At 40.8% G+C, this 27,766-nt stretch overlaps 1 protein-coding gene across 3 annotated transcripts in view; it reads left to right on the top strand.

Annotated features, from left to right (window-relative positions):
- The window catches only part of DOCK1 (dedicator of cytokinesis 1), a 346,150-nt gene that overhangs the window by 214,225 nt on the left and 104,159 nt on the right, over nt 1-27,766 (top strand). Inside the window, exon 30 of one of the 3 annotated variants that reach the window (XM_053388899.1) lies at nt 25,240-25,331. The exons of the other annotated variants lie outside the window; for them this stretch is intronic. Within the exon in view, the coding sequence (XP_053244874.1) occupies nt 25,240-25,264 (25 nt within the window). The 3' untranslated portion in view covers nt 25,265-25,331. Of the gene's footprint in view, nt 1-25,239; nt 25,332-27,766 lie in introns of those variants that run through there. 3 annotated transcript variants of the gene reach the window in all.

Below are 27,766 nucleotides of genomic sequence, written 5' to 3'. Positions count from 1 at the left end.
CTCAATAAGTATTTATGGAATACAGTATAATCTTTGAAATGTATGAAGTCACTGAAACGGGAAGTTCTGCTTAATGACTTAAAACTACAGGGTGGAATTCACTGTCTCACTAATACGTTTGTTCTGCCAGAGCAAGAATTGCTGCTTGCTAGACAGAATGATACCTCCTGTCCCCCTCCTCCCTGCCATGTGCTGTTTGGAGGATTCTTCTGACCTTCTAGATTGGATTTCAGGGAGGCATGGGCATGCATGAGGGGAGGAAGCCCTGTTGTGCTAGCAGAAAACTCTGTGCTGCTTGTGTACCATGTTAGTAAAATCTGGCCAATAGGTTTTTTGGAGTGGTGGGCTCATGCGTGACCATGTATGTGGGCAGCACCGGGAAATAATTAAACAATTCAATTCAATCCTGGAAATGGCGGGAGAGAGCTGGAGAGTCCTCAGGGCTCAGAAGAAGACCCCAGAGCCCAAAGAGGATGTTGGTGACGATGAAAGAAGTCCCAAAAAGACCAGAGGCACACTAGGGCTTTGTTTACGCTGCTCAGCCGCCTCACCTAACAGCTGAAGTGCAGGTAGCACAGCAGAAGGCACTTTCCCACATGTCCTTTAACCTCCTGCCGGCCCCAGAGCTTCAATTCTAGTTATGGATATTTTTGGAACAGTCTTTTTGGTATGGATTGAAGAGAGAGAGGGCATTTAACAGGTGCTCCCCACTTTATGCAGTTTCACTTATGTGGGGGGGCTTCCCAAAACATAACCCCTGCGTAAGTAGGGAGTCACTTGTATACAGAATTTAAAACAAGCGTGCCATACAATGTAGCCCCTCTTCCCCTTATCAGTACTTTGTCAGTGACCCGCAGATTTTGAGCATTATATGCTTTTCAAATTCTCAAAGTAATTCCCAACCACCACAGCAATAAGTAAGCATCTTCTGTATATCTTCTGTGCCCCTTACAACACTAATTCTTTGCTTTTATATATTAAGTTTTGATGCACATCATCTTCATGTAAGTGCACATAGGACTTTAGCCTTAAGACTCTGCTTTCTCTGTACATGACTTCCGTATGCACAGTGCTTGCAAAATCGAATTAACATCAGCTGGCTTAAAAATTTTATTCATCAAGGAATTACGTTAGAGGATGTAATTGATTTCCACTAGATTTTTGTCCTGGTTGATTGCTACCAATATGCTCTAGAAATGTTTATTTGGTGGTGGTTGACCGAATAAAGCAAAACATTTATCATCATGATTAAAAGGAACAGTCTCTGCCAATGCATTCTTGGATGAAGTTCTCTGCATAATTGTCCAGAACATTTTGTCTTGAGTCATCACGCACTCCCAAATTTCCTATTGGTGTTCTCCTGCCTGTTAAATTCTTCTTCTTCTTCTTCTTCTTCTTCTTCTTCTTCTTCTTCTTCATCATCATTTTAGTATTCAGTTAAAAGATTTTACAGATACAATCAAAATAGATCAACAATGCTTGAACACAACTTTCACTCTCTTTCCTACCCACATGTGCCCCAGAACACACACACACCAACCATCCAGGAAAGATTTGGGGACACTGCTGGATATATATACGGAGAAGAGAGGGGACAGATTTTGTTGCTCAATCAGTTATCATTTTGTTTGTGCAATGATTTAGTGGTATTCAACCCGTAGGGTCTGTTGTCTTCACATCAACATCAAACAAGAGCAGCTTCAACCATGTGCAACAGCATTATTTAGAAACATTGTCACAATCTGTCTAATGCTGAAGTAAAAAGTATATAGTCTATTGTACAATTCCTGTTTTGATTTCTGTCCCCTAGTGTGTTTCTATTGATGAATAAGTCAAAGCCAAATTACAATGGCTTTTAACATGATGGAATATTTGTAGACTGTGTTTGCTGTACATTATGTATAACATAATTTTTCTGTCAATAAATAAGAGCCCTTTGAGAAATAGTTATTTACCTTTGCAAGCTAGGTTCCAGTTCCTATCCATTTTAAGAAATAAAAATACTGCTTTGTCAGTTGCAGTTGAGTTCCCCCCGCCAACCTCTTTCTTTCTCCTCTCGATTAAGTTGGTGAGTTGGCCAAGATTGGTTCCGTCGTGACTGAGAGCTGACACAGCAATGCAAATTAATCTGGGGAGAAGGTTACAAATTCTTAAGTATCATATAATGTTTACTGCATCCTGGAAGGCTTATAAATCATTAAGCATAATATACCAAATTAAAAAATGTCAACATTAAAAAAATACAAAAATGATGGCATATAAATGTAAATATAAAATAAATGTAAAGTGGTATATTTAAAAAGCTCATAAAAAGGGCAGAACGGGGGTGGGGCATGCTTATACGCTCTCTGCCGATGCGTGGAGGCCAGAAACTGAACCTCCATGCGAAATGGTTATTGATTGTATTGTTGTTTTCAGTGGCAAATCTCTGTTCAACATCACATTTCATTCTAGTCTTCATGTCAAGAGTATAGTATAGACTACTCTGTTGCTACAAACAGCAGAAAGATGCAGGAATGTGTGTGCTCTGCTCTTAAATATGCACCCAAATGTCATAAACCCGTTTATTAAAAAGATGCTTCCTTGGAGCTTATTTTTAGGATTTTCATATTATTCTCACTGTTAATTAAACATGCCCCCAACATGTGGGTGCGCTGGAAACTTAAATGCATGATACACAAGATTTAATTTGCAGGACTTGAAGAACTATTGCTTATCAGCTCCTATGAGCAGCTTCTGTCAAATTGTAGCACATGGATGCTTGCTTCTGCTGATGAGAAATATCAATGGAAATTTCATTCCAGTGAAAATAGCAGTGACAGAGAAAGGGTTCTTGACAAAACTGCAGCAAGGGATGAAAGGGTTAACTTAATTTTAAGCAAACACCCCCCCCCTCACTGTTTGAATTTTCTTAAGTGTGCACATTAAATGCAAAGACACATTTAATGCCATGTCTAGTTTGACCCTAAATTGTAGGTCAGAGCAAGTAGGAAATGATGGGACAACCACCATGGGATTTAAGGATGAAGGGCAGTATTCAAATTTACTAAATAAATAAAAAAAACTCAACCATTTGAAATTCTGCTGTTGTCATATTTTAAACCTAGAGTAATGATTTATGCCAAGCTTGATCCACTGCTCCGATACACTCTCCTCGACCAAATTTTCTATCACTTAATTAGCCAGGAGATGAAAATAACTAAATCCTGCATATCTAGCCAGGGTTGTCTCAGATCCTCTGCCTTCTATCTGCTGCCTGTACTTGTTCCATCCTCAGGCTGTTGTCCAAGATTGTGGTGTAGTGAGATGTCCCATTCTGCTAACCCATCTTGACCTTCTTCCAAGCTCCTCTTTAAATTCCAGATGGTGAAAAGAATACTGTTGTTAATACCTTGTATATGGGAAGCTGGGCAAGCGTTTATAGTGACCTCAGAATGACTTAAGATAATGGACATGGGAGTGCAGCCAAAACACCCTGGAAGATGCTTTATTTGTATGAAAACTGCAAATCAAGTAATTAACTCAGAAGAGTAGTAGGAAGTGAACTCTCTGGGTATCACCAGTTGTACATTGAAACTTAAGAAATGTGGCCCACATTTTAACTATTCTTCACATGCCATAAATATTTTAATATATTTATAGATCTTAAAAACTGTGAGCATGATCTTTCTCTGTGTCAGTGTCTCCAGAACAGATAAATACATTCCTGTTCCTCCCCTTTGGTGTACATGTTCCAGATGAGTGTGGTCTGTGCAATCATTCAGGCAAGCTTTCTATGTAACTTGACAGATCGGAAGGGATGCATACAGATCTTCTATTTCCGAGACAACTGTGCCATACATGCATACTTGGGGGAATAGAGAGTAGGAGAAGTAAGCAGGGCTTTATTATATGGTTACCATATTTTTTTTCAATGAATCCGGGGACCCCTTTTTTTTGAAGCTGAGTAGCAACAGGGAGTCAGTAGTGGGGATGGTGAGGCAAAAGACCCTGGGCCCAAGCACACATGCATATTGTATAAAGGTGCAAAGCCCTTCTTTTGCACCCTATGAAACATAAATGCGCAAAGATTTTTAAAAAACTGGGCAATGGTGCACCACCCGCCAGTGACTCCCGAGCCTTCCCTGATCTCCTTCCCCCTTCCCCCTTTGTTTTGACAGATCAGGGGAGGCTCGGGAGTCATGGGCGGGCAGCTGTTGCCCAGGAGAGGCCAGCCTGGTAGTGCAGTTGGCTCTGGCTGGCTTCAGGAGATGCTCGCTGCCTTGGTGCAGGAAAAATGGCGGGTGCCACAGCAGCGGGCAGCGCTAACAGGCTGGCTCCGGGCTGCTGAGGTGGCGTCTGCCACGTTTCCTGGGGACAGATTTGCAAATCTGGGGACATTCCGGGGATGGAATTTGTCCGGAGACAGATTTGCAAATCCGGGGACTATTCCTGGGAACGTCTGGTAACCCTGCTTTATGAAGCTCTGTGTGGATCTTTTTGTGTGCAGACAAGAATCATCCGTAATATACTAAATGTTTGTATGTAGAATAAGTTGTGATGATGATTATCATTATCATTATTTTTAAAAGAATCCTAGCTTTGGAATGAGTTCCACAATCCCTTGACCTTTAGCACAACTTTCTTTTCTGTTGTAGCTGTCATGTTAACATTTAAAAGTGAACACACACATTATGTTGTTTAGATCCTTATTTCTCCTGGTGCTTTTCTTATGTACACCTAACGAGAAAAAGAAAGAAAGAAAGAAAGAAAGAAAAAGAAACCTTGGTGCAGTGCTTCTTTCAATTGGAGTTACACAGCAAGAGAAAAAAGGCTCCTATTCCAAAATTTTATCTTTGACAGTCAAGATTGAGGCAGTTTTCTGCTTGACATTAGTATCCTGTTGATAATGACATCACATGTGTGCTTAGGGACTTAGTATTCTAGCAGCATGTGGACTATAATGGATCTGTTTCTTAAGCCATCTATTTCCTAGAACTTTGATTTATCGTAGCAAGCCTATAAGTGATAACTCTGCATCAATGAAATTGAACTTGTCAGAGGTACTGTTGTAGAGATGAGATTCGGAAACAGATCTAAGCCGATCCCTTTCCCTTCTTAATCCTTATAGGCTCCCTTAGTTTCCACATTAATTACTTAAATCACTTAAACCCACCACCCCACAGAATAGTATTTAGCGTTCTTCTGCCCTTTGGACAGTGTCTGGTATCATTTGAGCAGGGCACCTGTTTCCTTGGTACTGGAACTGGCCTTTCTTGTTAAGTCTGTGGATGGCCATGCTGAATCTACAGCTATTAGCTTATCACTTTCTCAATGTCCTCAATCTTACTGGCATTTTAGAGGCTCCCACATTTCACTTGGTTCCATGAGGGTCAAGTGAGGACAGAGCAGAAGGGGGAAAAGGAGATTCAATGGGATGTGGAGGGGCAGTTTTGAGGATCTGAAGCATACGGATAAGATAGAAGTGAGCTTTAATCTGAGCCTCAGTAATTTCCAAAATCATTATTGGGGGAATACGATTTTGACTATATTGCTAATTTACTCATTAAGATTTATTTTATTTTGATGCTAACCTGTTGCGTGTTACTGGAGAGGTTTTCATGGTTTTGATCTTTAGTGAAGGTTTTCTAAATTGAATTGGTATCCAAATATACCATGTGTGCTGTAAAAGGTTGTGCCACATGCTTAAGAGAGCGAGTCTAGCTTCTCAGGCATCCTCAATATCCTGTATCATCTAATTTTGAGCGGGGGAGGGAACAGTTGCCATTCCTCTTCCCTCCACCACCCTTCCAATGATATAGAATCATAGAGTTGAAAGGGACCATGGGGATCATCTAGTCCAACCCCCTGCAATGCAGGAATGTGCAGATGTGCCTTATGGGGATTGAACCTGCAGCCTGGCCATTATCAGCACCAAACTCTAACCAACGGAGTTTTATCCCAGTTAAACATGTGAGTGGGAGCAGGGCAGGGGGAGGAGAGGCTGCCTTTTCAGCAGTAGGTTCTGATACCCACCCATCCTTGAATCATTAAGGGTTATGGATCAAAAGCTCCCATTGTTTTAGCAGGAGCGTCTATGCAAAATTCATGAGATTCTCTGCTAAAACAATGTGAAAAGAAGCCTCCCTTTTAGTAGTGCCTTGCAAGGTGTTTGAAGCCCCGACCTTGGGAGTTCAAAGCACATTGCACATGATGTCATTGTGATACCAAGTGATAGGCAGGTGAGCAGCCCCACTCACCTGACAGATATTGCCCATGCAGCCAAAAGGTTTGTCCCAGAATGTACCCAGCACTTTCCTATGACATTATAGTATATTGCAGAAGAGCATCAGTAACAGAGAAGCTGTCCTGTGAAGCTTGCCCAACAGTGCTGATGTTAAGATGGAGGCAGAAGCAGCTTGCCAGGTGGGGCAGAGCTGGTACGCTAGCTTCCAAGCAGGTGTGTTGCTGCTGCTTACCGAAAAGGAGAGGGGCAAGGCAGCAGGGAGACTGGCACAATGCAGACACACTGGTAGGTGCAGCAAATTGACTCCACTTATGTGCTTGCATGGTGCCTACCTTCCCTCCCATCCTCCCCAATAAGCAATAGTGACTCACGTGCTGGATAAAACTAGCGTAACGTCTCTGCTCCAAGCTTCCAAGACGCATCAGGGTTTCCCATAACAAGATTGCATCGATTGCTAATTGAACTAGAAATGAAAGTAAAGATTGAACTTGAAATGTAAAGGATAAATGAGAGTAAAAATATGCTTTGCAGGAAAAACCAGCAGCTGTAACATTTCTAAAACTTGAAAAATTAAGTGGGGAACTGACTTCTAAATAAAATGCATCCTACACAATCTGATATTTTTGTGCTTGTGCAGAGAATTAATCAATGAGGTGATCACAGAAATGGAGTTGGAAGCCTCTGTGTTCAATTAGTGATTTCTTCTCAAAGATTGATGGAAGGTATAATATTTTCAAGACCTTCTGAATGTGAAATGTATTTTATGAAGCTAATGAGATCTATAAAATTAAAGTGTTCTTTAGTTCAGTGAACTTCCCATGTATATCCCTTCTTTTTATATATGATCTTTTGTGTCTGTATTGCTGGAGGGCTCAGCTGCTAGTTGATCTTATTTAGTCACATTCTCCAGTACTTTTTATTTATTATTGTCAATACTTGTTCTGCTAAAATGGTAATAAGCAAATCAGGTGCAGCTTAAATTCTGAAATATTTGTGTCGTGGAATATTTACATATTAAACCCCATTTCACTATACTAATACAGAAAACTGTGAGTTTGTTGATGACAGCAAGGTGGTGGTTTTGGAGAAATCTACTGGTGTCATGAACTGGCAGGACGACGGGGAGGAGGAAGAGGAAAAAGAGGACCCCAGCAACGGGTGTATCCCGAACTGGAGCAAGCAGGGAATGGGGAAGGAAGTACTCACAGGGTAACAGAGGATAGCGAGGGGATGGAAGTTAGTGCACCTTAACCAGAGCAGCAGGACCCAGAGCCAGAGGGGCCATTGTCCTGATGAACATGGGCAGTTTGAGCAGACACAGCACCTCAGCTCTGCTTTCCTTTCATACTTTGCATACTGATTGCAGCATCTGGGCTCTGAGGCATAGGGAATAACAGGAGTGGCACTCTAGGAGGCTGGCAGGTAAGGGCCCACAGCCCAGCTCCCTAGTTGGCCAGGTGGGGCTTATTAGCTCTGGGAGGAGGTGTGTGATTCCTCAGTAGGCTCAGAACAGGTGAGGGTCATGTGCCTCATCAAGCCCAGATGCTGCAATCAGTATGCAAAGTATGAAAGGAAAGCAGAGCTGAGGTGCTGTGTCTGCTCAAACTGCCCATGTTGATGGACCTTGACTTGGATGATGCAGGAGTGTGCTTCAGGTTTGGCTCTGGACTGTGTTCTGACAGCTGGACTTCAGACTTGGCTACTTGAACTGACCCTAGGCTGCGTTTTCTGACCTTTGCTCGTGTGGCTTGATCCCTGGACTTAGACTTGACATACTGCCAGGTAGGCCAGGGTTTCAGGACTACTGGACTTGTATTGGTGGGGCAGGAGAATCTCTGAGCATTTTTATTCCTAAGGGATCTGAGCCCTTTATCTAAACTATGTTCCCCGGTATGAGTGTTTCCAGATGAATTGCTATTGTTCTATTTTTGCTTAGTCCTAGTCAGCAAAGATTTCAACATCATTTAACAAAGGGAAGCTTCTTCTGGCCCACTTACTTAATTGCATTATATGGCAGTAGATGACACTTTCAGGAAATATTTTGCTAAAATAACTTGAGAAACATGCTGTCTGGGAAGACAGGCATCTGTAATATACCCAGCACTTCATTCAGATTCAGGGCTTTCCCAAACTTTGTTTGTCCCGTGCCTAGAAAGCAGAGGTCCAAGAGATTTTTCACAGTCCTGTGCTTTTTAAGCACGACTCCAAGTGATTTTCCATTTGTCCCACTGCTTTCCCTGGAAACATTATGAAAAATTATGGCTGGATTGGAACAAACATCAATCCACAGAAAACCTGATTTACATTTGTTCTGATTAAGCGGTAAAGAGTGGATTTCTCCAGCGAAACCTGCAGGCCAAGCAGAAGTGTGGATGAGCCCTAAGTCAGGAAAATATTGCCATGCATATTTAGTTCACTGTACATTTAATGCTTGAGAGTGGAGGAATGCAGCTATCTTAGGGTAAATAATTGAAACACGCAGGAATTAGGGTAAATAATTGAAACATGCAGGAAATAACTTTAGCAGAGGAACTGAGGTGAAATGTTTTCCCTGAAATGTTGTCTTATTGAGTGGATTTGTATTTAAAATAAATAAATAAATGAAGAAACTTATTTCTTTTTATGGGTCATAGTTAATATTCACCTCCTTGAAAAACAGCATGCAACTGAGTCAGTCTTACAATACTGGAATTAACAAGCTATCTGATACTGTTCTTTATATATTGGTTGACCTGGGAATTTTTATAAACCAAAGAGCACTGTGATTTTTAAATTGATAGTTTAATTTGTGAGTTTAATTTTTTGAGTTTGGACCCACCACACCAAAAATTGGATGAAGCCATGTTTCACTCTTCCATCTTCATTCAAAGTGACAGCCAGCACCTGAATGTCAACAAAAACTTCTGCCTCCACCTTGGAAATCCTCATGCAAAGTCAGGTAATGATATCTCAAGAGGATTCTGAACTTAAGAGAGAACAAACAGACAACCCACTTTCAAAAATATATAGTAGATTAGGTGTGGCGACCCTGTGGCCCTCCATATGTTATTGGATGTCTTTCAGCCTCAGTTAATATGGGACACAGGTGGCTCTGTGGTCGAAACCACTAAGCCTCTTGGGCTTGACAATCGGAAGGTTGCTGCCAAGGAGTGTGGTGGAGTCTCCTTCTTTGGAGGTCTTTAAGCAAAGGCTTGACAACCATATGTCAGGAGTGCTCTGATGGTGTTTCCTGCTTGGCAGGGGGTTGGACTCGATGGCCCTTGTGGTCTCTTCCAACTCTATGATTCTATGATTCTATTCTATGAATCCCCATGGCAGAGTGAGCTCCCGTTGTTCTGTTCCAGCTCCTGCCAACCTAGCAGTTCGAAAGCATGCCAGTGCATGTAGATAGATACCCCTGTGGCAGGAAGGTAAACAGTGCTCTCTGGTTTCCATCACGATGTTCCATTGTGCCAGAAGCGGCTTAGTCATGCTGGCCACATGACCCTGAAAGCTGTCTGTGGTCAAATTTTGGCTCCCTCGGCCTGAAGTGAGATGAGCGCCACATCCCATAGTTGCCTTTGACTGGACTTAACCATCCAGAGGTCTTTTAACTTTTTTCCCTTTTAATATGGCCAGTGGTCAGAGTAATGAGTTAGTCAAACAACATATTGTGACCCACAGGTTTCCCATTCCTCATTCCTGATATAGATGATAAAGAAAAGCACTGAGGATGTGAAAAGTGCCTTTGCTTTTGATCACCATAGGGATACCGCAAAAGGGGGTTAATGGTGAGCTATTTGGGGATGCACTCTCAACCTCCCTGGAGTTAGCCCTATCTGGTATGTAAAATTTCTGAATATGGTTGTTTTTTGTTTTTGTTTATTGCAAAATCATCTTGAATACCTCTGAATTAAGTGAAGCTTTGCAAGAGCTTGTTCTTTATTTATATAAAGCAAGCCATTGAACTGGTGTTAGTCACATTGCAAGCGTTGCTATTTTTCACTCTGTCATAGCAAGTGTCGGGAGCAAGAACGCGTTGATGTGTTTGTTACTTAGAAAAGCTATGGTGTGAACTAAGTAATTAAATAGAGGCAAATGTGTTAAATTAAAATAGAACTACTTCAGAAAGTTTATCATAAGTCATTATCAGGTAGTAGCTATTTCTGAAAAGTGGCTGCAATACTTGTTTTTCCAGGGGCAATTTTCACTATATCAGTACAGGAATTGTACAAAAAAGATGTTTGTAACATTTTCTGTTGCTGATCCTTGGCATCATGGCACAGGAAATTAAGTGCTGTATTACCATTCAGATTGTCAGAATATTAGGATTTGTTCACAAAATCAGGATAACAAAGATAATCAGAGTTTATTCACACCATCTTCCTTCGCTCCAAACACCATACTCTTATCTGGTAATAGGTTCTTGTGTTGATGATAGAAATGATGAGGAAATTAGAAAACATGGGCAGAGTTCCCACATATACACACATACACACCAGTCTGGATTCAACTGCATCAGTTGAAATTTAGTTGGAGAAAAATTTGCATAGAGGAATCTTCTGCCTCCTTCCTTCTCCTCACCAAACACAGCTTGCAGTGTACTGGTTGCTTAGAATGGCAGGCCAGATTGCATGTTTAGAAAGAAAGCAGTGTAGGTAGATAAGGTCCAGACCCATAAGTTGCTTGCTTATACCTGGGTGGGAAGTGGGGGCAGTAGAAAATTCCAGTGAACTCCATGGTGATTCTCAGTAGCTAGTAACTCTGGCATATAGATTAGCCCTATTTTAGGCTGTATTAAGAGGCACATTGTATAAACACCACTCAGTTCTGCACTGGTCATTTCTGGGTATTATATTTTAAGAAGGGAATTGACCTGCTGGAATGTGTGCAGAAGAGTGGAACCAGATAGTGAGGAGCCTCGAAACAAAGTCCTATGGGGAATGTTGAATGAGTTTGGTATGTTTATCATGGAGAAGAGAAGATTAAGGGGGAGACATGGTAGCAGCTTTTAAAATATCGGATAGGCTGTCACATAGGAGAGGAACCAGTTTTGTTCTTCATTGCTCCAGAGTAGAACCAGTTGGTGGAAATTTCTGGGAAGCAGATTTCAGCTAAGAATTTGGAAAAGACATCTTAAGAGTAAGAGCTGTTCAGAAATGGAGAAAACTGCCTCAGGATGTGGCAGGCTCTCCTCCACTGGAGGTATTTGAGCAGAGGTTAGAAGGCCATCTGTCCAGGATGCTGCAGTTGTATCCTGCATTGCAGATTTTGCCCTGAGGATGGACTAGACAACTGCCGAGATTATTTCCATTTCTATTATTCTAACGATTGCCTAATTAAGTATGCCAGTGCTTTCTTTTTTCCTCTCAAGACTAGAAAATTCTATAGACAAAGAAGCTATGCTAGATATCATGACCAGCCTCGTGTTGTCCCCCCCCATCCATTATTTGAACACCCTGATCTTAAGGAAGAGTTCTGTATAACTTGAAGCTGTAATTTTAATACAAGTTGCTCCTAATTTGACTTGCTCTGTGATTTTAACAACGAAGTAGGTTAAGCATTATTCCATCTTTCAGAAAAGAGACCCAATTTAAGATTATCAATAAAAATAATATGCATTTTCCTTGCAAATACAGGATATTGTGCTGGGGGGGGGTTAGAATTAGTGGGGAAATAAAATTGCAAGGTTTTCTATGCCCATATTTTTTTAAGTGAAAGTAAATTTATTCCTTAATACTTACATCTATGAGGCCATTAAGAAAGTAGATGGGAAATTATATCCAAAAGAAAATGAACTGCAAGATTGCCTCCTCTTGGGGCAAATCAGTTTTAATCTTCCAAAGCTATAGTACTTTGGCTAACTGCCATATTGACTACTTTTTTGCTGATCACGAGGCTTGAAAATGACTGGGAAATATCAGAGGCAAAGGTGCTAGTGTTTCACATTTGTATGCACCAAGAATATTACTAGGGAACATAAGGAAATGAGTTTTCTGATGATGGCGCTAAAGGAAAAAGGCTTTAAACCTGCTCTATGTCTTAAGCATTTTGAACAACAACAAAAAAAGAACTTGCAGAACTGTCACAGACTATTCTTTTTTTCCCTACTTATCTAGACAAATTCTATGTTGCAAGAACATCAAGGTGAGTAGATGTAGGCCCAAATTTCCAAAATGTGAAGCAAAGGGACTTGAGTGGAAACTGAAATGCATACATGTAAACCTTACCAGGCCTGAAAGTTCTTGGTGTGTGTTTTTTAAAAAACCATGACAAAAGGCTCACAAGCCTTCTCTTGCTTATGATGGGGTCGTGCTTCTTTTCTCCAGACACTTATTGGTGTTTGAAACTGCTTGGACACAGGTTCTTTCCTTGGGCATTCTGTAGTACGTTGCAGACATGCAATTTCTCTTTCCCTGTACAGAATGAAGCAGCAGTGAGTGACAATTTATCTTTTGGAGCATTTGAGACTTGATCATCTAGAATAGGGGTAGCTAAAACAGTGCTGCCTGTCATGCCCCAGACAGAATGGCCAATCAGGGGAGATGGAATTTGTAGTCTAGCAACATCTGCAGGACCACAGGTTAGCTACCCTGAATGCTAGAGCCAAAGATGATCGGAGACATCTCAAATTTCCACATGTTGCATCAATTCTAATATTGATAGGTGCATTCGGGTATTGTTCTCATCACAGGATACTAATACACACTTTATATTAAGCAACTGTTTCATAGTGTTCGGCATGGCTACACAACAGCCTTCAGTTTTAACTACTAATTCCTGAATAATATACAGCTTCCTCCACTTGTGATTCAAGTTCATATCCATTCCCAAGCAATCCTTATGTTTTTGATGAATGCTTTTTTTTCATTTGAGGCCTATTAAACAAGTTTTTTAAAAATAATAATAATCTGGACGTCTCAATTTTATGATTTGTCTTCATTCAATCAAATTTTATGCTGTTTTTATTGCTTTGTATTGTATGTTAAATATTTTATTTTAGCCATTTAATTTTTGTAAGCCACCCAGAGAACATTTCCTTATGGGTGGTTATGCAAAATTTGTGTGTGTGTGTGTAGACACACACACACACACAATAAAATGAAGCTCAGTTGGTGGTTTTGGAAAAGTATTTTTTAAGCTGCATCAGTGAAGTTTTGTGAGGATAAATGAGATGTTAGCAAAATACTTGCTACCCTGGAAAGTAGCATTCAGAAAACATAACTATAACAATTATATTACCAATGGAGTACAGTGTTTTGAGATACTGTTTGTCCATACCAATGGAATCAGTCAAAGTATGTAGGATCTTAGACAACCAGTCTTCAATTTTTCCAAATACTGCTGCTACTGCAATAGTTGTAATAGTCATATTAATAGTTGTTGTTAGAATTATTCAGTTACCTTAATGAAACTGTGATAAAGCTACATATAGTCCTCTGAATCATTGCTTTAAAAGTAGGCTTTTAGCTTTCTCATCCTGTTGGAACAATTATATTTCTGGATTAATAGCCTTTCCTTCTGTAGTAGTTTCACTGGATAGTTGTTTTGAAAATGGAGCTCTTTCATTCTCTTGAAGAGTAGGTAGGACTCTGGGTCATGTAGGCACTGTGGGAAGGTAACTTTGCACAACCTACTAAAGCAATGTGATGTGTCTGTTAATACCAGATTCCTTCTTGATAGCTTGTTTCTTAATTGCCTCCTTTATTTATTCAGTTTATGTTGCAATTCAATCTGAGAGACAGGTAATCATTATAAGAAGGATCAACAAAGATTATAGGACCCATCTGATTCAAAAGACAGCCTGGAAATCTCTAAACAAGCATTCTCATTCTCTTGAGTAATGAGTTTTCTGTATCGTTTGTTGCTTAATAGATCAGAAATAGAGGAGGGTTAGTTTTTCCCACCCCATGATGGGTTTTTTGTTTTTGTTTTCTTTTTTGTTTTTTTTAAAAAAAGCTTCTGCTATGCTTCTTCGGCCAACAGAGAAGACTTTCATGCCAGGCAGCAATTGGAACAAGGAGTTCGCACTATGTTTCTCTAGAAGTATTGACCATATATTGGTGCTTACACCATTTGAACTGGCCAGCTCATTACAAATCTCTCTCCATTTCAGCTGAAGTGATTTTGCTGTCAAAAACAGTGAAGTGTGTGATTATTGAGTGAATCTGGCAGAGAAATTGGCTGATTAAGTAGTATGTGGAAAAGGCTGCTAAGAGTTGGTGCTTTGGGTGCCAATAGTAGAAGGAGTTGGGTTTCCTTTTTGGTTTTTAATGTCTGAAGTATTTTTGTCTGATATGCTAAATGTTCTGCTCAATATGTCAGTGTTGCATGTAGAAGCAGGGTGTGTGTGTTAATCTATTTTCTTGAAGTTCCTCCCTTGCGCCTTTTCCCTTCTGTTGTCAACAGTCCAGTGTATCAGATGACTATGGGCAACATCCTCAGGTGAAAGATTAAACCATTGGTCCTATAAAATCAATACGTGATATGGCTTGAGTTTAACAACTCATTGCACACAGCATGCTTGTGTTGTGCAGTGGGAACTTCTGCTGGTCAGGTTCACAAGATATTCTAAGTCAAAGCTTGGGCGCTTGGGAAGTGATCTGTGCAGTGCTTCCCAAATGCCTGACAGCTAGCTAGTTGTTGGGCATTTGGGAAGTGCTGCACACCAGGCCAAAAATCTTTCCTACACTTGTCTTAGTGGAACCACACAAAGATATTGGCTCCAAGAGCAGAGCTTCCACCTACAGTACTTTGTTCCTCCTCCAGAGAACAGAAGCAGTTTTGCTCTTTGTATGCTCCTTCCCTATCTATTTGAGGTTTGGGCTCATTCAAGCATTATTTTGCTGAGTTGGTTTGTGTAGGAGATCAGTTTTCACACGAGATGTTGCTTGATCAAAAGTGCTTCAGGTGTTGGAAAAAAATGTTCCTAACTTCCACCATTTCAGAGTGAACATTTTTATAGGTAAGTTTCCTCTCTGCGGCAGTAAATTTTAAAATCTGACACTGTGCTAACACAGGGGCGCTTTTAAACAAATGCCTTTCCTCTTTGAAAACTTAAATGGAACCAATATTGCAGGAGGATCAGCTTGTAAGATAGCACTATTAGAATGACTACAGCTCTATGTTTTGATCATGAAAACCAGCAGGATGTTTTTGCGCTTGACATCCATGGAGGTTAAGCTAAACAATTTAGGAAAGTGAGTGGTTTGGGCTGTGACTGAAAGAGTTGCATGGGCATTATGTGATGTGGATTGTCGGGCACAAGAGCTAAGTGCCAGACTCCACATCACATAATGCCCAATTTGGAGACTTTTGATTCCAGTAAATAGATGTATACAGGCAGCATATTTCAGGTTTTGAAGCAAATCCAGAGAAGAATAGCAAATAGCATAAATGGGCTATACCTTGTCTGTGTGTGAAGAGCTTCCAAACTTTTTACTTTTTCCTTCTTCTTTTTTAAGAATTCCACTCTTTGGATTATGTAAGGAGTTTGGAAGAAAAAGTTCCTTTCCTTTGAGTAAGATTTCAATAGAGGAGAGAAAAGTAAGGCAGTTTTAGGGAAGGCTTTGGACAAAGCAACTATATTCACATGTTAGATACTTTCCAGCTGTTCAGATTGATGATAATAGGAGATACATTTGTGTGCCCCTTTCTTCATATTCTTTTAAACATGTTATCAACAATAGAAATCATTTTAGTTGGTGAAATGAAAATTTCCTGATGTCAACTGCATCTGTATATTACCTTAGTTTTTTATGTAAATATCTGAGCAAAATGTTGCTGTAAAGAAAAGAAAAGGGGGGGGGAATAACCCTTTCATGGCAAACTAGTAACCAGTTTGCTATTTCAATTGCTGTTTTAAAACATCAGATGATGCCATACCTGGTTGTCTTGGCTAGGGTGCAAATTCTTTCTTTTCCTTTTAAAAGGGCTGTTTAAATGTCCTGGCCCTAGCATCACTGAAACCTGGTGGGATAAGTCCCACGATTGGAATGTAATAATGGAGGGATACAATCTATTTCAGAGAAACAGACCAGACAAGAAAGGAGGAGGAGTGGCGTTATATGTCAGGGATGTGTATACATGTGAAGAGATCCAAGATTTAGAACCTCAAAGCCAAAGTGAGAGCATTTGGGTCAAAATTAAGGGAGAGAAGAATAACAGTGACCTCATTGTGGGAGTTTACTATAGATCCCCAAGCCAAACGGAGGACATAGATGATGCCTTCCTGGAACAGATGGCCAAGCATGCAAAAGGAAGGGAGATAGTAGTAATGGGGGACTTCAATTACCCGGATATTTGTTGGATGTCAAACTCAGCTAAGAGCATAAGGTCAAACATATTCCTCACTGGCCTTGCAGACAACTTCATTGTCCAGAAAGTGGGAGAAGCAACAAGAGGAACAGCCATTTTAGATCTGGTCCTAACCAATGTTGATGACCTGGTTAGTGGGGTAGAAGTGGAAGGATCATTAGGCGCGAGTGATCATGCTCTTCTGAAGTTTACTATACAGCGGAAAGGAGCAGCCAAGCATACTAGGACTCAATTTCTCGACTTTAAGAAAGCCGACTTCATAAAACTTAGGGAAGTGCTTTGTGAGATCCCATGGACAGTAATACTAAAAGGAAAGGGAGTTGATGATGGCTGGGAGTTTGTTAAGAGGGAGATAGTAAAAGCACAACTTCAGGCAATACCAATGAGACGGAAACATGGAAGGTGCCTAAAGAAGCCAGGGTGGCTATCTAAAGAACTTTTAACTGAGTTAAGATTAAAAAAGATGTGTACAAAAAATGGAAAAGGGGGGAAACCACCAAAGAGGAATTCAAACAAATAGCCAGCACGTGTAGACACAAAGTCAGAAAAGCTAAAGCACAGAATGAACTCAGGCTTGCTAGAGAGGTTAAAAGCAACAAAAAAGGCTTTTATGGGTATGTTCATAGCAAAAGGAAGAACAAAGAAACAGTGGGGTCACTCAGAGGAGAAGATGGTGAAATGCAAACAGGGGACACAAAAAGGGCTGAACTCCTCAATGCCTTCTTTGCCTCAGTCTTCTCCGATAAAGAAAACAATGCCCGACCTGAAGAATTTGGAGCAAATGATTCAGCAGAGGAAACACAGCCCAGAATAACTAAGGAGATAGTACAAGAATACTTGGCTAGTCTAGATGTATTCAAGTCTCCAGGGCCAGATGAACTGCATCCAAGAGTATTAAAAGAACTGGCAGATGTGATCTCAGAACCACTGGCAGTCATCTTTGAGAATTCCTGGAGAACAGGCGAAGTCCCGGCAGACTGGAGGAGAGCAAATGTTGTCCCTATTTTCAAAAAGGGGAAAAGAGAGGTCCCAAATAATTACCGCCCAGTCAGTCTGACATCAATACCAGGGAAGATTCTGGAGCAGATCATTAAGCAAACAGTCTGTGAGCACCTAGAAAGGAATGCTGTGATCACCAATAGTCAGCATGGATTTCTGAACAATAAGTCATGTCAGACTAACCTGATCTCGTTTTTTGACAGAATTACAAGCCTGGTAGATGAAGGGAACGCAGTGGATGTAGCCTACCTTGATTTCAGCAAGGCATTTGACAAGGTGCCCCATGATATTCTTGTAAAGAATGACTATGCTACCACTCAGTGGATTTGTAACTGGCTGACTGACCGAACCCAAAGGGTGCTCATCAATGGTTCCTCTTCATCCTGGAGAAGAGTGACTAGTGGGGTGCCACAGGGTTCTGTCTTGGGCCCGGTCTTATTCAACAACTTTATCAACGACTTGGATGATGGACTCAAGGGCATCCTGATCAAATTTGCAGATGACACCAAACTGGGAGGGGTGGCTAACACCCCAGAGAACAGGATCACACTTCAAAACGACCTTGACAGATTGGAGAACTGGGCCAAAACAAACAAGATGAATTTTAACAGGGAGAAATGTAAAGTATTGCACTTGGGCAAAAAAAAATGAGAGGCACAAATACAAGATGGGTGACACCTGGCTTGAGAGCAGTACATGTGAAAAGGATCTAGGAGTCTTGGTTGACCACAAACTTGACATGAGCCAACAGTGTGACGCGGCAGCTAAAAAAGCCAATGCAATTCTGGGCTGCATCAATAGGAGTATAGCATCTAGATCAAGGGAAGTAATAGTGCCACTGTATTCTGCTCTGGTCAGACCTCACCTGGAGTACTGTGTCCAGTTCTGGGCACCACAGTTCAAGAAGGACACTGACAAACTGGAACGTGTCCAGAGGAGGGCAACCAAAATGGTCAAAGGCCTGGAAACAATGCCTTATGAGGAACGGCTAAGGGAGCTGGGCATGTTTAGCCTGGAGAAGAGGTTAAGGGGTGATATGATAGCCATGTTCAAATATATAAAAGGATGTCACATAGAGGAAGGAGAAAGGTTGTTTTCTGCTGCTCCAGAGAAGCGGACTCGGAGCAATGGATCCAAACTACAAGAAAGAAGATTCCACCTAAACATTAGGAAGAACTTCCTGACAGTATGAGCTGTTCGACAGTGGAATTTGCTGCCAAGGAGTGTGATGGAGTCTCCTTCTTTGGAGGTCTTTAAGCAGAGGCTTGACAACCATATGTCAGGAGTGCTCTGATGGTGTTTCCTGCTTGGCAGGGGGTTGGACTCGATGGCCCTTGTAGTCTCTTCCAACTCTATGATTCTATGATTCTATGACCATTTAGGTCTCTCGAGTCAATACAATAACTTGAAATGATTCTTATTCATAAAGTTATAGCAGTACTTTCAAAGGCATCCCCGTGCAGAGACCATAGCACTGTCTGTTCTGGAGATTACTAGGACATGAATGACAGTGACCAAATCCTTCCAACCCAGGAGGGGACACAGCTGGCATTCCACCCTAACTGGAGCAGGGGGGGATCACTCCTGGCCACCATCAGGAGTAGTGCAGCCCCTCCAGAACCGGTTAAACACCTATCCCAAGGACATCTGAACCACCAGCCATCAATACCACCATCTTATCTGGATTAAGTTTGAGTTTATTCACCTACTTTCAGTTCATAATGATCCTAGACATCTGTTTAGAACCTTAAACACCACAGCTGCACCAGATGAAAATGAGTAACAGAGCTAGGTATCATTAATGTACAAACAGCACTTCAACCATATCCTTCAATGACCTTCCCCAGTGGTTTCATATACCGTAGATAGCATGGGAGATTAAGGAACCTTGCAGTATTGCATAAGCCAAAAACTGCAGGCTGGAGCAGAATGTTCCCATCACCATCTTTTGAGATTGTTCTTATAGCTTTAATAATTCAAGGAAAAACAAATAGGGTCACACTCATAGGAATTATTTTGTACCAAGTCAGGCAATTGGTCCATCTATTTTAGTATTGTGGGCATTGTGTGGCAGCAGCTCTGAAGGATTTTAGGCACAAGTTTATCTCCAGCCCTACCTGGATACATCAGGAACTGAACCTGGGACCTTTTGCATGAAAACTATATGTTCTACCACTGAGCTACAGCTCCTATCCCCAGCTAAGCATTGAGTTACTGACAAAAGTGTCCAAAGCAGCATCAGTTCTAGAACTTTGTCAAAATCTAGGCTGCCATAGATCTAAATAACCCATGTCAACTGGGAATGTTTGACCCTCAAGCAGCATCACACAGATTTGGGCACTGCTCTTGTCAGAATAATATTTATCTGTCATGAAAAATTACTTCTGAAACAGCAGCTGATTGGATCTGTGAGGAAGCTCATTGTGGAGGAATACCAAGCACTGGAAAGGGAAAGGGGGAGAGCACGTTCCTCCTCTTCCTATATCTCCAACCTCCCATCAGTGAAAAAGGAGGAACTTCTTGCAGGTAAAAAAAAACGTTAACCATGTTTCCCCAGCTACATCATTTTGTCTCAACCCTATACTATTCACAAGCTAATGGGCAAGCTATTGACAAGTTTTTTGTTATTAACATGCATGACTGTGGATTGCAATTAAAACGTTTTCCAAAACACGGAGAATTGAGTTCACCAGATGGTATTCAGCATAGTGATGTGAATGCCAATCAGGCTTTTTCTTTGAATTACATGTGGATGACATAAAAATGATGTGGGTAAGATGGAATGTGCAAAGTTAGAGAAGTCCATCTCTACTTTTTATGCCTACCACTTCCCAAACACGTTTTGTAGAGCATACAGTCAGGAGGCCATGGCATTCCACTCTGCCCTCAACACTCTGGGGTTGTTGCTGTTTCCAAGTCTCAGGTGTTTCCATCTTATGCGACTGTTATCTTCAAGGCATTACAAGGTGTGTGTTTGAACCCACATCAAAGTGTACACCAAAGAACCTGTATCTGATTCCAACAACACTATAATACAACAGTGATAGTTCTTGTCACTGTGCTGGAAAGAAGTGTGTTAATTACATGCAGCAAGCGATGCATAATGAAATGACCACCATACATTGGGATGATATGTGCCATAGACTGACACATCCTGGTTTAGTCCTCCTGTTTTCTGCTTCACTCCCATATCATTCTTTTTTCTATCACTTGAGACTTTGCCTCTTACCACTTCCTCATCAATAGTCCTACACTCTTCCTCTTTTTAATTGTGACCTTCAGGGTGCCATCCTATGCCACTTTCCAGAATTAAGTGCCATTGATTTTCTTCTGAGTTGACTTGCTTAGGATTGTGCTCTTTGTTTTGAAGTACTCCATTTTCAAAGCAATTATTACATACTTTTTCTGTGATTACAAATTCATACAAGGAGGCAAACACAATACGGTTGCTTACCAAAATAGTACTTAAAGCAGCTATTCAAATGCTCTCACCATCCTCCTTCCAGTTAACACATAATACTATTTTTGATCCTTGTCAAGGCAACTGGTAAACATGAAATGAGGCTTGTGCTCATCCCTATAAATGTCCATGTGATTCTCTACAAGTAGTCCCAAAATGAAATATGAATAAGGTAACATTTGCATTTTTAAGACTAAATGTGTTTAGCAGGAAAAACCTTAAGGGCTAGGCTATCAGCACTTAACAGTAGCCTGTAAAATGGGCACATGCCAGTAATTAACAAAGGAAGAAATTATGAAATGGGGTGACCAAACCTTAAGATGCTACCATTGCCTGATGCTGGCTGAACAAAAGAAGTGTGTTGTTTGTCTTGTTTTATCAAAGACTATTAAATATTGCTTTATATGTCGGTGAACTATCTTTATCGCAAGGAGGCGAGAGCAATTTATGTGTGTTGAGCAAACAAAGCAGACTTGCAGCTTATTCACAGCATCTAGCTGACTGATTTGAAATGAGAGGTGTTAAAGTGCAAGGAAACAGAGCATTTATTTAATCAAACTGTTGTTTGTTTTGACCCAAGTGCTGCATTCTAGTGGTGGGTGAGGCAGATATGGGTGGGGTAAACCTCCCCAAAGACATGTACTTCTGTCTGCCCCCACTGCCGTCACAAATACACTGCTGAAAAGTTCTGCTTCCTCTCTCTACTATTGCTAAGTCACGGATAAACAAGCCAGAGTCTGGCTTATTGTGACATTATTCCAAACCCATCCTTATAGTTTTTTTCACAAACCATGATGTGTTGGTTTTAACTTTGGTTTAATGTGAGCTAGGCCAGTGTGTTAAGAGACTGTGTTGTTTATTCTTTCATAGCCTGAGTCTATATTCCGCAAAAGAAAAAAAGTATTTTAGCTAAGATTGCAACAGAAAAATAGGGGTGTTGTCAATCACTTGGGAACTGTATGTAGTTGGTGACTTGTTCCTGAGGAGATCACATGTGGTGCAGAAACAGAAATATCACTCACAGCTAGTTCAGAGGATGCAAGAGAACAAAACTCACTTGAGATGTTTCGTTTAAATGGAACAACTTTCTCTGCATTATTATGCCTGGTAGCTGTTCCACCCTTGGCCACATACCTTATGAGACTTAAAGGTTATTTGGTGTGCACACATTTTGTCCGAAAGGCTGAAAGTAACAACTATAATAAAATGCATTGTGACAAAACAACAACAAAAAGAAGTTACGCTGCAGGACATAAGGCCGAGGGGGAGGCAGGGTTGCTGTCAGGAAGAAGGGGAAGGCAAGAAGTAGGGTAGTGTGCTCTTGGCTGTTCAGTTTCTTACACCAACCCTGTTAATACCCAAGACATGGCCTTTCTAAGAGGTTGCCCTCCTTAACAAGTGTAACCACGGCTTCTGTAATCTCCTCAGAGATCATAAGTCTAAATCCGATAGTTTTGCCTTGTGTTACATTTCAAGGTTAGGTATTTAAACAATTTTTAAAAGTGTTCATAACTCAAAACATAACATAATGTAAACTTCTGCGTTAAACAATAAGTGGTTTCTTCACTGACATATTATTTATTTATTTATTCAGATGTCGCATAAGAATTTGGAGATAGCAGCCTTAGTTGTTTTTGGTTTCAAAAATAATGGCTCTCTAATTTAAGGCAGATGCAGCCGGGGGGAAAAACTGGCGGGAAATAACTGGCATATTAAGGGCAGCATCTGTCAATTGGGGGGACTGAATCGTGTGATTTATGGGCCGTTGTCTTCTTTGGTGATTGCTAGTAGCCGAGTTTGTCTTCCATGAACATGGTCTTAACCATGGGTAGGCAAACTAAGGCTGGGGGCCGCATCTGGCCCAATTGCCTTCTAAATCCGGCCCGTGGACGGTCCGGGAATCAGCGTGTTTTTACATGAGTAGAATGTGTGCTTTTTAAAAAAATGCATCTCTGGTTTATTTGTGGGGCATAGGAATTCGTTCATCACCCCCCCACACCCAATATAGTCCAGCCCCCCACAAGGTCTGAGGGACAGTGGGCCTGGCCCCTGCTGAAAAAGTTTGCTGACCCCTGGTTAAGAGTGAGTCCGTAAATGACTGTGGAGGCCAATTCTGGATCCACACATCCTTCTACTGTGGGGACATAGATTTCCGGGTGGGAGTTGATCACACTGAGGGTTTACCAAGTGTGCCTTCCTCTTAGCGTGTTTCTCCCTTTCGTCCTGAGTTCGAGCATCTTCAAAGCCCATGACACCTTTGGTAAAGGTTGTTCTTCAGTTGGAGCGGTCACAGGTCAGTGTTTCCCAGTTGTCGGTGTTTATACTACATTTTTAAAGATTTGCCTTGGGAGTCTTTAAACCTCTTCTGTTGACTGCCAGCATTACGCTTTCCATTATTAAGTTCGGAATATGGTATTTGCTTTGGAAGATTATAATCAGGCATCCGAACAACATGACCAGTCCAACAATTGATGGGTGCAGACTGGCACACTGGAATTCACTGGCTCCCCCCCCCCTTCATTATTTGATACCTGGCAAAGCATGATTTTATTCAGTGGCGCAGAACTGGTTGGCAAGGTATAACAATTTCTGCGATCTGGTGTTTGGAAATTAGGAATAACCAAATGGGAAAACATTAAAATGTCAGAATGCTCTAAGGCCTTCACTTTGGATTTGTATCTTTAGTACCAAACCCTTGAAGTTTTATGGTTTTCCTAGAGATGTACAGAAAGCTCCATGTATTCACTCCTCACACTACCATTCACAGACTTCTTGGCAGGAATGTTTCAAGTGGGTAGCTGCAGAATTAATCTGAGTTGTTTGCACCGAGTAGTAGAGCTGATTGCTTCTATTTTTCAGGAGATTTCAAACAGCTAGTAAATTAAAAACAATTCTAGCTGCAATCAAGGTGTCTGTCTCCTAGTGAACTGATTCTTCTACCAGAGAGACAAAGAGAAGATCCCTGCTTCCATTTTAGAGCATCTGATGATAGGCATTTCGTGTTATTTTGAATAAAGGCTGTATGATGTCTGTGTTTAGCTGATCTCTGAACATTTTAAAAAATGAGGCTCACAAAGACCATGCTGTTATTTAGCTTACAGTGCTATTATATTTTCTCCAACTTCAGAAGTTACCCACAAAGTGTTCCAGCCATTTGAAAGGTACCCAGTCATTTCCTGAAAATGTGAGAGACAATATACAGCAAACACAAATTTTATTTATTATGATTTTTATTCCCTTCTTCAGCCCAATAGCTCCAAGACACAACACAAGAAGAAAAAGGGATTGGAAGATAAGGGAAGGGAAGGGAAGGGAGGGAAACAAACTCAGATACCAAACCTCAATTAAATAGCAGTTCTTAGAACGATCAACTGTAATGGAAACAGTTCAGAAAGGGAAGGAACCAGATGGAGCTGAGCTGATGAAATGGTCGTGCTTTCAATTCTTTCCTTAACCTGTAGATTTCTGGTCGGAGATTATAATAAAAAAGTTACTTGACGTTATGATACAGTGCCTTCAATTATTTTGTTCTCACAATTATAAAAGCCATTTTAACTTATTTAAAATGCGGCATGACAAGCTTGCATAAATCACACTAGATAAATGGCTTCTGCCTGGAGGAATGCATCTATGAAGTACCTGTGATGATTCTTTTTAAAGAAAGAATCTCATTGCCACTGACTGCAAGCTGTTACAGAAGTACTTGCACTCTCAAGAAATGGGTATTAGACTATTCCATAGTGGATAAAATTATTTCTGTCAAAGAAGGCAAGGCACTTCTGATGGTCAGTGGCACTTCAGTGGGTTCAGTTGTGATGCCGGGACTAAGAGGGGAAAGGTTCACAAAAAATGGAGCAATCCTTCCATAAACAGAGTTCCTGTTCTCATCCCCCCCCCCCCCGGTAAAGTTATTTCTTCCATCTTCCTACCCTTATAAAATAGGCAACATGTTTTACATTAGTAAATTATGTTAGAAAATTTGAGCGACTTGCATTTAAAGCTTGAGCTGTAATAACTTTGTGCCAGATTAGCAGGAATGCAGCGATGCTGGGTAAATAATCCTGTTTTGTACTAGTTTATAATGGATTTGTTGATGGGAAACTACTTTTCTATCTGTTTACATCATGGTAATTTGATAACCCATTTGTATTACTTAAACTGCATATTTTGTAAATGTTGTCACTGCAAAGCAATTTGTTACAAGTACTATGTAGAAACTGCTCCCATAAAAGTGTTTTCTAAATTGCTTTGCTTGCAGCTACAGAAGTTACCATAGAGAATGATTCCTCATATTGGATTTTCAAAGCCACAGGAGTGGCCACAGAGCAGAAAGAGAGACAACTTTATGATTTAAGACTCTGTAATGCCCCACTTGTGAAACAAAATGATATAAGCTTCAACAGGCATGCAGAACATAACACTACAGTCTCCTAATGCCCCAAACAAGGTGGGTGATTTATCACCTGTTAGGCTTTATTTCAAAGGGGAAAATGCTGTAAGAGATAGAAAATGAAAGGAAATTAAAATATAGATTATACAGTCATTTTTTCACAATTTTTATCCAATTCCAATCTTCATGGCTATATAAGCGGCTTCTTTTTTGTACTTATGATTAGATTTATTGCCGATAGATATACTATACCATTTGACAGATATACATAGATGATATAAAATTATCTGTTCCAGGCAGATGGAATTCTGTGATGTGATTGCTGTAAGCATTTAGGATCTCCAGCACATGAAAACATCATTCATTTTGTCACAATAAATGTCAGTCTGCATCCATTTCTTTGCCTGATAAGAATATTGTAATACAAAGGGGGCTAGTTATTAATGCAAAAGGACAGTTCACAAGTTATTGTGCTCTTTTAAGCATAAGCATATAGATTTTTCATTCAAGAATTCATTTTTGTGCTTTTAGAATAAAAATGTAGAAAGAATAAAAGCACTGAATGCCGTAATTTGCTTTAACACTGCTTCTACAACTCACTGAGAGACAGTTATGGGAAGACTGGGCCATGGAAAAGGTAGGGGAAGCCCTAAATCAGGAGAATAATATCTACTTCCTAAACTCCAAAAAAAGACTGCCACATCTCAAAAAGAACCTGATCTGAGTAACCCCCCAGTCAAGTTAAGGACATTGGGGGAAAAGCTAGTGAATGCAGTGTCTATGGTTCATGTTCACTTATTCTTTACCTTGCAAGCAGAAGTTGTATGACTTCAATGCCACCTTAAAAGTCAATGACCTGGAAAGCTGAGCAAAGTGTAAAATATATATAGATGCTTTTACATGCTTTGGGGACATGAGGTCATGAACCCTTGCTCTTCCATGGCAAATTGGCTCCCGCAATGGTTAGATGCTGGACATGGGGTAGGGCTCCCGATCATGTGATCAAAGATTCTAACCCCTGGCTAAAGTTCCTATGCTGCTGTGACAAAAATAGGATCTAGAAAGAAGCTATATCAAGAGGAATCCTCCTGGACTCCTAAGTACAGTTCTTTCAGTACATAACACTGGGCATGTTCCAGCAGCACTAGGGCATTAGATAAATCAGAGGCCCTGATAGTAGCCAGCGTAAGGTACTAGTGGGGGTTCCCTTTATCTCATGATGTTGTGTGAAGGTGCTATTCTGGTCGCTCAAAATGTCCTTCTTGTTGCTCTCAATTCTAAGAGTCCAAAACACATGGACTCTGGTGCAGATCAGCAAAGAGGTTCTTAATGGCTCACAAATCTGGGACTTTGAGCAGGCAATGACCAATTTAGGCTCATCCAAATGATGCACAATCGCGCACGCGTGCCCAGTCCTGAACCTGAAAGTGGCCCCAAAACATAAAGATGTCACAAAAAGGAGGAAGAGGTCTGCTCATGCTCTGGTGATGCACATGGGGGTCTGGAACTTAACCCTCGTGCAAAATGAGTATTGCCTGTAATAGAAGCTGTTACTTTCCTTATTCCAGTACCATGACACCTTTGTCAGACTACTGACTTGATTGGCTCTAGTGCCAGTAGATAGTATGTACCCTCTTTTTTTTATTTGCCATATACCTGTTTTAAATATCATCCTAAACTTAATCAACAGATTCTCTGTTTATGAAATACAGTCATACCTCAGGTTGAATACGCTTCAGGTTGAGCACTTTCAGGTTGCGCTCTGCGGTGACCTGGAAATGACGGCACGCGTTACTTCTGGATTTCACCGCTCGTGCATGCGCAGACGGTCAAAATAACTCTATGCACAGAAGCGGGGAATCGCGGCACACGCAGAAGCGGGTTGCGTTCGCTTCAGGATGCGAACAGGGCTCCGGAACAGATCCAGTTCACATCCTGAGGTACCACTGTATTCCCTTTAAAAAAGGAAACCCTTTTGATTTGTCAGCATTCAAGGGGAAAGGGATAAACCCAGTGTCCTTTACAATTCTATTGTTTCCTTTTCTTTCCTTTTTGAAGAAGACAGGCCATCAAGGGGTTATCTTTCTGGAGAACACTCCCCCTAAAATCGTTGATATGGTCCTGTTCTACCATTCTGATCATTGGTAGTTTCTTTGAGCAGGAGGAAGAGAGACGTCTTCATTAAGAAGAATACTACCTTCCAGGGGTAGATGGATTTGAGGAAACATTTTTTGTCAGCTCAGGTCAAGGTGCAGAAATTATACTCCATGAATCCTGAAACTCTAATTCAGGTACTATGAAATGACTTTTGTGTTAGACCACTGTGAATAGGGGGTTTAAGTTTATTTTCACAAACTGTTACACCCTGGATAATTAATTAAGAAATCTAGAATCA

Source organism: Podarcis raffonei, chromosome 5, assembly GCF_027172205.1.
Source record: "Podarcis raffonei isolate rPodRaf1 chromosome 5, rPodRaf1.pri, whole genome shotgun sequence".
NCBI classification, from domain to species: Eukaryota; Metazoa; Chordata; class Lepidosauria; order Squamata; family Lacertidae; genus Podarcis; species Podarcis raffonei.
Note: the sequence above shows the minus strand (reverse complement) of the source record. Positions and strands in the feature narration are given on the sequence as shown.